The 14,196-nt window shown below is 31.9% G+C and overlaps 1 protein-coding gene and 2 non-coding genes across 4 annotated transcripts in view; 1 reads left to right on the forward strand and 2 right to left on the reverse strand.

Annotated features, from left to right (window-relative positions):
- Window positions 1–3,412: 3,412 nt before the first annotated feature.
- Window positions 3,413–3,485, forward strand: Trnav-cac. The gene has a single exon. It is a non-coding gene; the product is annotated as a tRNA-Val (tRNA).
- A 392-nt stretch (window positions 3,486–3,877) lies between these two features.
- Trnav-cac lies at window positions 3,878–3,950 on the reverse strand. The gene has a single exon. It is a non-coding gene; the product is annotated as a tRNA-Val (tRNA).
- A 1,203-nt stretch (window positions 3,951–5,153) lies between these two features.
- Window positions 5,154–14,196, reverse strand: part of LOC116339926 (odorant receptor coreceptor) — a 19,614-nt gene continuing 10,571 nt past the window's right edge. For both annotated transcript variants that reach the window (XM_031766036.1, XM_031766037.1), the window contains 3 exons: window positions 7,820–8,024; window positions 7,536–7,691; window positions 5,154–7,428 (listed from right to left, as the gene is read on the reverse strand). In XM_031766036.1, the coding sequence (XP_031621896.1) occupies window positions 7,378–7,428; window positions 7,536–7,691; window positions 7,820–8,024 (412 nt within the window). In that variant the 3' untranslated portion in view covers window positions 5,154–7,377. The remainder of the gene's footprint in view (window positions 7,429–7,535; window positions 7,692–7,819; window positions 8,025–14,196) is intronic.

Genomic DNA, 14,196 nt, shown 5'->3' on the forward strand with positions numbered 1-14,196 from the left:
CACAGAGACAATATAACACAGGATAATTTATGAGTTGAAATAAAATCGCAACGTTTCACTGTACAGAATTTATTGTTCGATACAAAAACACACACACAAAACAAGAAAAGAGAGTAAAATTACGCGATCGTTTTTCTCTTAGCAGATGATTGTCAATTACATTCTGATAAACCCAACTTGCACAGACTATCCAGCGCCATTAATTTTCGTTCTCTTTTTTTTGCCGAAATGGACTGTTTCGTATTGTTTAAATGTACTTTTTTATGGCTGTCATGGGCACAACATTCCATTCATCTCTATTTTTTTGTAAACGCATTTTTCGTCGATTCATTCAAAATCCAAAAAGAAAATTGTAACGACGTACAAATAAATTAAAATAAAATAAATGAGAATTGTGCAAGAGCTTTGCATATATTGCGAAAACGTGATCAAAATAAGAAGAGGCTGAGAAATTGCGACAAAAAACGTGGCTGGATATTATGAGCGAACAAAAGTTGCTTGGGCGCGAAAAAATGCTAATGTGTTGATGAAAGCCAGAAGATTATTTCCATAATTTGGCGAATGAATGGCCATTTGATTTCAGAGCTGCCAGATAAAATGTGAATAAATGCGAATGGCCTTACAACAGTGGAAACAAGAATATCCATCATGTCCATGCTGTGAATGTTCTACGCGTAATACGGTTTTTCACCTGCTCCATGTCGCGCATCATACCAACCGTTTGTATATTTACGTTTGGAAGTTTCTATTCAAAGAACTTATCGATCCGTTTGGGATTTCGTTCTAGTTTTTGACACATACTCACACACCACACATACAAAGAAAAAGTACATACAATTCCAAAAGAAGAACGTAAATACGGAGATAAATTAAAGGTTTATCTTTCGATAAATGAACCGGCTAGAATATTCGTTACCTCAAGAAATTTATCAAAATAAAACTGCTACGTGTCCATACATTTTTTTTATATGAACATGTTGCTCTTTTACTTTTTCTTTTCTGATCCCACGAATATTCTAAACGATTCAAATATTCTGCCCAAACTCAGCCGGGCATTTTTTTTACGTCTTGTCACTTTCGCTTGAAAAAGTTTTCAACTTGAAATAAACTGACATCTTATTACATTTCACCTCGTGAGTGTGATGGGAATTGTAAAAAAAATGATTATGCGAATATTGTTGATTGGCTGTGAAGATGATATATTCGCAGGTACGCATGCCATAGACAAATCATCGGATTCGAAGAAAGGCGAGTGAAAGTCATTCTTCAGATGCCAATTTAAATTGAACGTCTTCTGAAAAGTTAATCAAAATCGACAATATTTTTAAATATTTTAAAGAAGAAAAAAAGAAGAGAAATTCTCTGAATACTTCTTCACGACAGACATCAGTCTGACTGAGATGTTCAAGAAATCATTGACTTGTGAATGCACATGAAAATCCTTGGCAAAGTAATAACTGTACGTAGTTGTATTTTCGATGTTGGATTGTATTTCGTCTGACATTCAATCTAGCATTCAATCGTCGAATGAACATTTCATTTTATTGGCCAAAGTCTTGCAACGGCATTTTCGGATCAACAGAAAATTTATTAAATGGCCAAAGTAAAAAGACTTTTTCACAAAAATAAAAAGAAGATAGCAAAAAAGCACCAAATAAAATCGAAGCACAGACAGAATACATCGGAGTGGTGAACCTGCTATAAATTGCTATTAACAAATAATCCGAATGACCATGCGAGCACAATGTTCAGTCTTTCGAAAATAGCTTATTTTTTTCCGTTGGACGTTGCCATTTTTCTGATGTCACTGCTCGCTATTCTTGCGTTTGCCTTTTATGGTCGCTTTGTGTTATCGGCAACATCGGAACAATTATATTGCTAGCCGAAATAAAACGTTTGTTTTTTTTCAGTACCATAATATTACTACATACACACGCAAACACATTTTTTTTGTTTTCAAGATACCAAGAATATTTTATGCACACGAAGCGATTCAGTTGTTGGTGAATTTCGAAAAAAATATAAAAAAATACGAATTAATTGCACCGAGTTTCTCTCTTGTTTGGTTCTTTTTCGTGCAAACATACGTCACACATTGGTTGTAATTTCAAAATGAAATGCTAGGAATAAATCGCATTGAAATATTTTTTTTTGTGGAACAGTGGAAAATTTTATTACAATACATATTTGCTTTGAAAATATTTGCAAATTGAAAATTTAATTGCAATATATGATGTAAAAAAAGTGCTGCTTTGAAACGGCTGAAGGTGGGAATAGCCATTTCCAGTGTATTTTGGACCAAATTATATTCTGTTTGAAATATATTGAAAGTGGGATCATTTGTCATTTTCAGTGTATTTTCATTTTCTGTTCAAAATTTTTAATTTTGAGACCAAATGAAGACGAACAACTTCCTTCGATTTGAATGTACACATTTTATGATTGTTTTGGATTTTCAAACCATTTTACGTCTTTCTCGTTATAAGTGGATTTTTAGTATCAAATGATCATCACTTCATTTTTGAATTCAGTATGCAAAATTAGCTCAAGACATGCCATGAAATAAGAAAATTTGTACAAATAACAACATCCAAACAGAACCAAGTTTCCTCAAAGTTGAGGCTTTGCTGCCTTGTCAGCCTTCAGATCCGATATGATTTCATTTCGAGTTAGTCAATCACTACAAAAACTTTGCATGATATATTGTCGTACTAAATCGGTCACGAAAATGCATTCTACTGATTAGAATACACGAAGTTCTCAAACACTTATTATCCTAATTTATTCGTATATGACAATTTTAACGAATTTTTGACGTTAAATTAAGGTAAAATCCAGATTTTCCGTACCAAATAACCCTTATTAGAAAACATGTATAAATGAATCAAAATACAATTTGTCCCAAATGCCTCATTAGTCGAATGACTTACGAAATCTTCTATTCCAAATAAAAATATGTCATTCCTCATGCTAAGATCGTGTGTGTAAGTATCTCAAAACAATGTAAAAAAATGTTCAAGGGTTTTATTTAATGATTTAAAAAAAAATTATAGTTCATTGCATTAATTTATTCAAGAAATGATAAATTGGCATCAAAATCTTGCTATTCATACTCAAGTGTTGAATTTATCTGACTTTCGCATTCGAAAATTAAACGAAAAAGAGTCTATTTGGTGAATGATTTTTTTTTCATTCATACACTTTTGCGACACACATACAATTCTAATCATTTTTTCCTGTGACTACTATTATTGTACACATACACAAGTTAAATCTAATGCGTTTGTCATTTGGTCATAAATTATTCGTCATTAAATGAGATGATAACAAAGCAAATAACAACAAAAGTATGCCATATCAAGCCATTCAATAGTCGTGCCTCATCCGCGTATGCGGCCGCTCATTTATACGTGACTCCGTAGTGTAGTGGTTATCACGTCTGTCTCACACACAGAAGGTCGCCTGTTCGAATCTGGCCGGAGTCAATATTTTTTTTTTATTAAATCATTTTATTGATATGTACAGAATCCAACATTGCTACGTGCACTATTTTCTATATAAAATACATGCCGCTGCGTGCACGTAGCAATGCGGGATGCTGTACATATTGTACAAACGGATAATTCCATCGGTATACTGTAAAATCGATGGGATTAAAAAAACCTTTTGGATGTTTGCTTTGTGAAATCGATTAATTCAAATTTTTAATATTTTAATTGATGATCTTTTCCAAATATTCCGAATTAAAATGTAAAACTCTTGTTTTCGGATCCTTTATTTAAAAAATCCAAATAGATTAATTATCGATGTTGCTGTGTACCGTTGGTATCATTACATATCAATAAAATAGATGATTTAATGAATAAAAAAAAAATATTGACTCCGGCCAGATTCGAACAGGCGACCTTCTGTGTGTGAGACAGACGTGATAACCACTACACTACGGAGTCACGTGTAAATGAACGGCCTAATACGCGAATGAACCACGGCTATTGTATAGACACTTGCAACTTTTTTGTCTACACGCAATCATTGGTTAATATGTCATTCAGTCAAATTATCTTGTTTAAACGAACAAATACTTTTTTAATCATTTCCTTTTTCATGTGACGAGTACGTCATCAGAAATAAGTGGACATGTATGCGCAAAATAATACTAAAAACGTGTCAATATCTAATCAACTTTATTGCAAAGATAATAAAGAGAAATAAAATGTGTTAGTTTTTGTTTAAATATCTCTTTATTTGAAATTTTGATAAAATTATAATGCATTTTTTTCGGTACAATTCGTATGAAAACCAAATTTGAATTGCAAAACGCAAAATATCGAATGAACTGGCATACATTTTTTTACAACTGCAGATTTGAAGCCAATTAAATTACTTAAATTAAAATCATTTCATTTTGTGGATAATAAATAAATAATCATTTTTAAAATCGATTTAAACCGAAAATAACATACTATTGCATTTTTCCCCGTAATATTTAAAACAGATTTTTTCCATTATTGCTTCTTTACTCTTTCGCTTAACTCGAATAGTAGCAAATCACTTCAATTTCCAAACGCAAAATTGCGTACAATTTCGTGCAGCTTCAGATGTTGAGTATCATTAAAATTGAACCACTACACTCGTTCCATATTCCATAATCAACAACAACGAAATGATTCATCGAACAAATTTCAACTGAATCAACATTACGTAAATGAATTTAACTAAAACTAGTATTTTTATTTTTTTCTCATTTGTGTAATATCTATAAATTGTTCGTTCATTTGGTGAATTTTTTATTTTCTCTCGTCTTCTTCACAATGTTTTCACCGCGTGCTCATGTGCATGAGAGAGTTTACATCAAATATTATTTTTGAATGAATTGGTATTTTCCTCTTCAGTATAAATTGATTTTCAAATTGAACGAAAAAAAAGAGCATCGATTGATTGGCGCAAAATAAAAGGCAACGAAAAATGTTTGAGCACTTGAACACACGGTTAGTCTTTAACTCGCAGTGATACTTTTTATTTTCGCAAATTTCTCTTTCATTTATAGTGTTTTGAGTGTTGACCAAAAAATATTTTAAACATACTACTTGCATTTTTGTTCATCTAAAATAGTTTTCTATTTGTTTACTTTAGAATCGATTGAATTCGATTATCATCAATTTTGAATGGATAATTTTCCATTGTTGACTTTTAATGCGTTCATATCTTTTTTTGTTCAATTGTAATTTTGCTGGTACATAATTAATATATATTATTCAAAATATTCTGCGCAAAAGGCATGTGAACACTATACTATGATTCATAGCAAATTCTTAATCTATATAATTGCAATTTGTTTAAAGGCAAAAATATTTGGTGCAACAACCCATTTATCAAAATTAAAATCAATTCGATGTCTGAATTAAAAATGACTTTTTTTTAGTTCGGGACAAAAAATGTGTATTCTCTTCGAACGAATAGATGTTTCCAAATGTCGCCTATCCATAGTTTTGACAACAATTGAAACCACAACACCACTTTATTTGGTTGATTTATCATGTTCGATATTCACAAAAAAAATTGAAGCGTATTTATTTTCCCCCATTGGGAAAAGCAATTAATTAATCAAATCCAACTATTAATATAAACATACAACATTAAAAAAAAAAACTTTCGTTGTGTGTTGATTATTGATAATATATAATGCTTTGGCTTTTTTGTACGTGTGCAAAACAACAAGCCACAAAATAATATTTGAACTGAACGATATTGTTTATTTTCTCTCTCCCTTTCGCTCTCTATGTAAATAGAGTCATTTTTAAATCTCATAATAGTTAAATGTTCTTTTTATTCAACACAGTAATTTTTAAATATTTTGCGTACTTTTTAAAATAATAATTGTAAATGTACTTGAATGGTGCAAATATAAAAAGAGTTTTTTTGTTCTTGTTCAAAGACTGACAATATCAAATATGCAAATTAAAATGTTTGAATATTTTCGAATTGTACCAAATATGTTTTGGTATACTTAAATCAGAGTAGTTTATTTTGTAATTCAATACTATTATATAACATATTTAATATTTACAACAAATTATTATTGAGCATATTGTCAGCCTATTTTAGGATTTGATTCATGATCATACTAATGTTAGTTATTAAAAATCCAGTATCTTTTTGAAAAACAAAAACTATTTTCTTATATTGATGTGCTTTGCAGACATCATTAAAACAATAACGTCTATTGTTTTAGCCCATTTAGCTGGCTAATGTACTGCCAGCTCAACTAACCAGTTAATTTAATATATTGTCTGGTGCTTTGTATCGAAGAAAGATTGATAAGTATTTTTCAACTGATGTTTTTGCATTTATAAATTCATTTTTTTTCTTGTTTTATTTATTTCTTTTTGAAAATAAATGCAGCATTTTAAGTGTTGAAAAAAATAATAATTTTAAGCGTATCGTAATTATACGTTTCAAAATATTCAAAAAATAATCAATCCTAGGAACTACGTAAATGCTCAGTTTTACAATTAGACCAGAATGTAAATTTGTATGCTGAGCTCATAAACTATGTCTACATTTTTTTATAACAACCGTATTTGATGATAACAGTTTTCATTGTACAAGAAAAGGTCACTTCATAATTTAAATTTTATTATTCATAAAAATTGATGAGAAACGACCAAAATAAAAAGTGCTCTTCAAAACAATTTGATTCTGAATCAAATCATATTTCAAAATTATAATTTAAATTAATACAGTTTTTTTTTTTCAAATGATTTCTTTTACTCGTACGGCAAAAGATGTTATTGCAAAGTAATATTCATAATATTTTTTTTATAATTCGGTGGAAAGAAAATAGTTTATTTATATGCGTCATTTCACGCTTGTAATAATTCTATTACTATAAATGCTTCAATGGATAAACTATAAACTAATTTGATCTGCTTGAATAATTTATATATAACTGTTTATATTTGGCTATTGAATATTTTTAAAAAATATCATTTATTATTCAAAAAATGTAAATCTCAAGTCATTTAATTAAAAATGATCGTTGTAATAGTGAATCTTAAAGTTATTTTATTTTACTTCAAGTATTAAATAAAATCATTGAATTGATCAAAATTTTGTGAAATTATTGTGAATAATTTTTTTTATCATAATTGAGTTTCAAAAATGCATAGAAATTATGCATGTCATGGCCCTTGAAATTTGTATATATGCATTATTACGTGTTTGTGTGTGATAAATAATATTTTTTATATATGTGACATAAAAAACTGACTGTTTAAATAAGTATACTGTGAAAAAAAAATGCTGGAAAATTGTGTCCGAATCCCAATAATTTGGTTTCGGTATATTCTCCCTTGTTCCAATGATGACAAGAGGTATTTATTTGAGTTGCACCAACACCATGAAGTAGGTCACAACAGCACCAAGCACCTATTTAAATGAAAATGGCAAAAGATAAGTATGTGTTTATGATAACATAAATGTGGTTTTTGGTATTTGTCCATGGCTGGTCGAATAACAAACACAAAATCACGTACCGAAGCGAATAGATCGAGTGAAACGGTGAAGAATTTGGCGCCGGAAATAGTCATAGCCTTTTGGCATTGTTGGCAAACGATTTGAACAAATGTTTTTGCTTCCTCTGAACCATCATACCAATGGCAACAGTAAGCTGCTTCCATGACCGATGAACTCTACACATGGATACATCGACGAGATACAAAAATTTATTAAAATAAAAAAAACCGCAGCAAAAGTGAACGAAAATCGAAGTCAAAAGGGTAAGAAATAAGTGCACAGGATAGTGATAAAAAAAACTTACCTCTTCGATCAACCGATTACCAAATATACAGAAATGGAATACTTGGCCGAGTGCATAAACCAAATAACCGATTGTTGAGAAAGCATAAACGTTGATGCCATCGATTTTTGTTGCTTGATAGGCCAACAGAGTCAGGCAAATGGTTGATGTCAACATGTGTAATAGAAGAGCCGCACCATATGTGTCACCAATAGCCGATACAAGCCTGTATACAAGAAAAAAAAAACCATTTTCATCATTTATGGGTATTTTCGATGTTTATGATGCATTTTATCCCTTGGAGATTTTTTGAAGGACAAGAAGCGAACACAACATAAAATCAGTTTGTTTCAAAATCATTCGACTACCGTTTTATATCTTCATGCCAGTGTGATGTTTAATTGAAAAATATTCACAGATTTACCATAGTTAATGGCCAAATGGAAAATAAATGATAAATATCAGAGAATCACAATTGCAAATTGTTGTCAATATAATTGTTGAATTGAAAATGTAAAATAGACCTAAACATCAATTATACAAAGTGGTTGCGCATTTGAGCTGAATTATATAGCCGGAATGGGATTTTATGGAAATAGATGCGCACATACACACATGCAAAATCAGATACAATTTGGAATATTTTGTATGCATGTCATTTCAATATAGATTTTCGAACCGATGCACCGTACTTCACTGAAATATCTCTAGCATACGCATACCAGTGAAGTACACAATTAATTGTGGCAACATAGTAAAGGGTCCATTTGAAAATCCAATTTCGTTGATGTCATTCGGAGTATATGCTTGCTGTGATGGCAATAGAAGGTTACAAGAGAGCGGAGTGGTAGGTATTGATCGCTTTTATACAAGCATTCAATGTAGTTTATTCGAAAATCATGCACATTAGCATTCGCAAAATCGCTTCAAACGGTATATGGCTCAAAGTGTTATACAAACAATACTAAATTGATGTATATGATGGTATGGTATGTTTCCTCAATGGCACATAATAGAAATGATAACAGGAGCCAGAAGCTGTACAAACAATAAGCTATTGTCTTTCGATCCTATCATTGTGTATTTGTTGTGCGTTCGCACTTAAACAAACACTTGCAAAAGACAAACAAGTGAGAAATGCAAGAGAATCAGAGAGAGAGAGAGAGAGAGAGAGAGAGAGAGAGAGAGATTAATCGAGTATTATTATACTTATGTTTAGGGAATCTCGCTGTGTCTCTCCCCTTCTCTCGTTTTATGTGCCATCCTTGCCTTTTTTTGGAATGGTGTGGATTTGCGTTGACCCAAACGACACAAACACACACAGTATTTGCGATATATTTTCGGATGTGAAATGGAAACGAGTGTGCGGCAAATATTATTCCAGGATTTTAAACGTGTATCTTGTGTGGGTCAAACCCATAATGACAATTAGATAGAGTTGATTGTGATTATGACAATGTGAAGTGACATTGTCGATTATTTGTCTCAGTGTAGTGGGGCCCCCAACAAAAGAAACTCATTTCGCCGTTTTGACAATATCATCAGGCAGAATGGGCGCATTTCTCAAATATGTGTAAAACAATTGCTCATGATATCGTCTTTCAAAAAAATGACTTTTTGGCTCGATCAAATGCCCTGCTATTTGTTTTTCAAACTAAATAAAGCTCTTTGACCAACTACCTTTTTACTTTTCCGCACACACATAGTGTGAAAGGGGAAAGTATTGCAATGGGTCAAAATTTACGACATCTCAAAAACATGTTTTCTGGACGTTTCTGAGGTCAGAGAACCCGAATCAGGCCGTTTTGAGCATGGTTGTTGTGGGTCTGTTCCACGTCGTACGTCGTACGTCGTACGTTGTCCGTCGTACGCAAAATTTGTCCATCGATTATCTCACCCCCCAGAAAAGTTATTTGAAATCTGACTTCACGGGATGATTGGGGGTCCCGAGGAATAGAAATCATTAGATTTTGAGCGACTTTGGTCGATGGAAAAAAATTTCATGCCTGTAGTGATACCTATGAAAAAGAGTCCAATTTTCGTCGAAAAGTCATACTTAATGTAGACTTAAACACTCAAAAATATGTATTGGGGGGTTTTTTGGCACGAGAAAACCGAATCCGATGTTTATTTTGAGATACAATTAAGTTTTAACAGAGTTTCTTTGAAAAAATCGCGAAAAATTTAATTTTTGTATGGGACCCGTGTACAAAAAAAGTGACTGACTATTTTGGGACAAACTGACTGACTGTTGACTGTAAAAACAAGCAACCTTAGTTAAATTTATTTAACTTCAATCAATTAAAGTAAGCTATGGTTGACTGCAACAGCTAACTTTAGTTGACAATAATCATAGTCACCCGATAGTCAAAACGTCCCAAAATAATCGCCCGACTGACTGAGTAACTATAGTCGATTGTTTTCCATACAAAATTTTAAAATTCATAAATATAGCTAACTATAGTCACTTACAGTCAATAGTAACTTAGTCACTTTTTTTCCACTCGGGGAGCCATGCCTGTATGCTACCTTAATGACGTAAAAATTTGCACAGACTATTTTTCACACAAAAAAATAACATTCTGAAAGTTTGAAGAGATTTCAATCAAAATTAGGGGTACCTCTCATACAAAAGGATCGAGTACTATCTGTCAAAATATTTCCCCCTATGCCAAGCGAAATTAATTCGATATACGGCGCTGATGTAAATGTCACTCTGTCATTTCACAATAATACTTTTTTGGCTTGACAATATATAAGCTCTTCATTTAAAATGCATACACATTCATAATTATTGAATCGTTGAAAAAAAAACATGTCATAAAATATTTTTCTAACATTTTTCATTAAAAAATTTATTAAAAATTTTTTTTTATAAAAAAATTAATTTGTTTATAAATTACAATAATTTCAACAAAAAATGTTTCATCGATTAAATAAGAATCCAATGTAAATAGTAATGACAATGCGACACCTACCGTAAAAATGCAAAAAGAAACTTAGTTGGTATCCATTGTAGCATTTTTGTCCACCATGACAGCATCTTCGTTTTACTTGACCAATCACAGAGAAGCAAAACGAAGATGCTGTTATGGCGGACCAAAATGTTACAATTCCAAATAAGTTTCCTTTTCTATTTTAACGGTAGGTGTCGCATTGGTATTACTTTTTACATTAGATTCTTGTTGAATCTATGAAAAAAAAAAATTGAAATTATTGTTATTTTTAAACAAATAAATTTAAAATATAGAGAATTTTTATGATAAACGTAAGAAGAATATTTTATGATATGTTTCTTTTTTTTACTCGACCGTTCAAAAATTATGCATGTTGAATGAAGAGCTTATATATTGTCAAGCCAAAAAATGTATCATTGTGGAATGACATAGAGTGACATTTAAATCAGCGCCGCATATCGGATTTATTTCGCTTAGCAAAGGGGGAAACGTCGTACTCGCTCCTTTTCAATTTTTGGATCAAAAACGAATATTTTGTATGGGAGGTGCTCTTACTTTTGCTTAAAATTTCTCCAAACCCTCCGAATGTTATTTTTTTGTGAGAAAAATAGCCTGTGCAAAGTTTCACACCATTAAGGTAGCATACAGACATGACTCCCATATAAAAATCCAAATTTTTTGTGACTTTAGTTATGAAAAGTGTTTCAAAAATAATTTTCATGGCAAAATTAACGTCAGACATATTTTTTATAGTGTTTTGTTAGAAATAGAATACTTTCAAATGTCGTACAAATGGGTTCATCATGAAAGTGTGAAAAATCTTTTCTCGAGTACTTCTGCTATTAAATCAAAGAATATTTCGTTGCCAAAGTTGGAACATATTTTTTGGTCTCGGACTTTACGCCCCTTGAAAGGCTTGAAAAATCGAACAAATATTATTTTGAACTTTCTTAATAAAATACACAACTACCACAGTGCGGAAAAGTTCGTCTTACTCCCGTAAGACTCTTTATTTTATTCTCATTTTTTTTCTCTGCACTTTTCTCAGTAAGCCAAAGTGCTCGTGATTAAAATGTGAAGTGGTTCAAATTTCTCATGCATGAAAAACCCAAACCTTTTTTAATACCAAGTTTTACACAAACCGTTTATTTGCCCTTTAATTTTCAACAAAAAGTGATTATTCAACATATTCGACTCATTTCTTCTTCTTATTCTTCATCAGTGTATATGTGGATTTACGTTGCCTCAGACATATATTTAAATACGGGTTTTGCCCGAGGAAAATGCTGGCATTTTTAGTGTATGCATAAAATTTTGCAATAATAAAGTAGCCGAATTTGAAATCGACACAGCGGGACTGAATGTTTGAACATTCATTTTCAAACACACCACATACTAAACGATATATGATGCTGTTACAGCGATAATAAATATAACAATGCATCCCATTGTGTACATTGTAAATCCGTTCGTTTAACATAAAGTTCTCGGGCGGTAACTTTGACCATTATTATCAAGTAACATAAATCCGAAATTTATGCCTTCTAATTTGAAGCAAATCCCATGCCCAACACATTTGCCGCTACAAAAACGGTTTATTATTGAGCCCAGCATAGTGTGATGGATCAAATCAGATTCAATTCAATAATTCTGCTGCATGACCAAAATTTACAGTGTCAATATTGAAAGAAAAAAAAATCTGGTAGTTTGGCTTTTGCCCACAACTTTGTCAATATAAAAGTTGTCGTTTTCGACCTATATCATATTTGATCCGTTTCGCTTTGCGAAATATGAATTGATGTCAAAATTACTGAATCTGAAAATACGAAGAAACGAAAAAAGTTTTCGATGATTTGTTTAAATTAGATTCATGGAAAAATGTTGGCAGACATGTAAATGCGTCGGCAGAATAATGAATGAATATGAATAACATATTTGAATATTCAAATATGTTTTAAATTCAATTAATTCGTTAAAGAACCTTATCAAATCTATACGGTTATCTCTGTCACTGCCACGAAAATTCACATTTGAGCTGGCCAGCTGGCCAGCTTTTTGGCATTGTTCTTTGATGTAGTTGAATTTAAAACATCAATGTGGTTTTGTGGATGATAATCAGTGTGGCTTTGAGCGATTATTCGCATAGAATGACCTCGCCAAATATCTGTAATCAAATGGAAATGCTGAAATGCAAAGCACTGTGGTTCCATTCAAGTGTTTATTCAACACGATTTGATTTGATTACACAGAGTTTCTGTCGACTCTCACACTTATTTTTAACTTTGAGCATTTTTTTATGCCGTCACTTTGTGCAAAAATGGAAAAACCAACTGATGAAATGGTTCATAGGATCAAGTTTTGTTTGGAAAAAAATATTGTGTAATGCGAGTACAGTATTTGCATAGAACGATATCATGGTTTAAACGAAGGGCAATCGCACTTTGAACACTGCAGTTGTGCTGCTCTCTGACATTTATAAGTTCAACCCTATGAAAAGACATTGCTTTCGTCTTCTTCTTCATTTACAAGAAGCATATGCGTTATATCAGCTTAACTTTGAGATACGAGGTGGCAGCACATCTGCGTGTTCGAAACCCTATACATTGCTTTAAATGGAGTGCGAGCAGAGCGTGGGTTTAAATTAGTAACAGACAGCGTAATGATATTCAAATTTTAAATTCTCCTTCAGTCCTTTTAGCAGCGTATGACGATAATTAAATTTTCTTGTGTTAACCAACTTGTGGTTGTCTTTCATATCATATCGATTAAAATTTGTGGCATAAAACACTCAAGTATTTGTGTATTCAGAATACGCACTAGTGTGGTATCCTCAGCGAATTCAGAGAGTTTTGTTTGTCTTTGTGGGCGTTTAAAGTGAATACGTGCTGCAATATGCACATCGCTCTCATGTTTAATGAAATCACAATTCAAGCGGAAGATGGCTTAATTGTGGCTGGTTGCGATAAAATGATTTGAGAACCGCCCGAATGATTTACAATGTAAAATACACCATTTATGTTTCATAAATAACACATAACAATTTAAAACACTGAATTCAAACTCAAACGAACATTGTTCGCCGTGAAATATAAGAAAACGTTTTGAATGATTCTAGGGTTCGTATTTTCAATGAGTCATGAACCATATTCAATCTCGACCATTTCATTTTCATGCGTTCACATTTTGGATGGAGTCAGTTTTCGAGTGAAGAATCGGCCCCCCCTATCCAGCCTGGCAAATTTTTGCGATTGCCTTGAAACCTTTTTAGGGATTTAGTGACTAATTTGTGATAATTTGTGACACCAATATTTCGGCCCATGGAATAGACCTTCGGCCAATTTTGGCCATTTTTCTATTTAGGCCTATTGGCCAAAAAGTCTCTTAGTGAAATTTCGAATAAAAGCAAAAAATAAAAATATAATGATGCAGAATTTTAGTGAT

The sequence above is a fragment of the Contarinia nasturtii genome, unplaced genomic scaffold (genome assembly GCF_009176525.2).
Source record: "Contarinia nasturtii isolate CC-2019 unplaced genomic scaffold, AAFC_CNas_1.1 Cnas_scaffold_533, whole genome shotgun sequence".
NCBI classification, from domain to species: Eukaryota; Metazoa; Arthropoda; class Insecta; order Diptera; family Cecidomyiidae; genus Contarinia; species Contarinia nasturtii.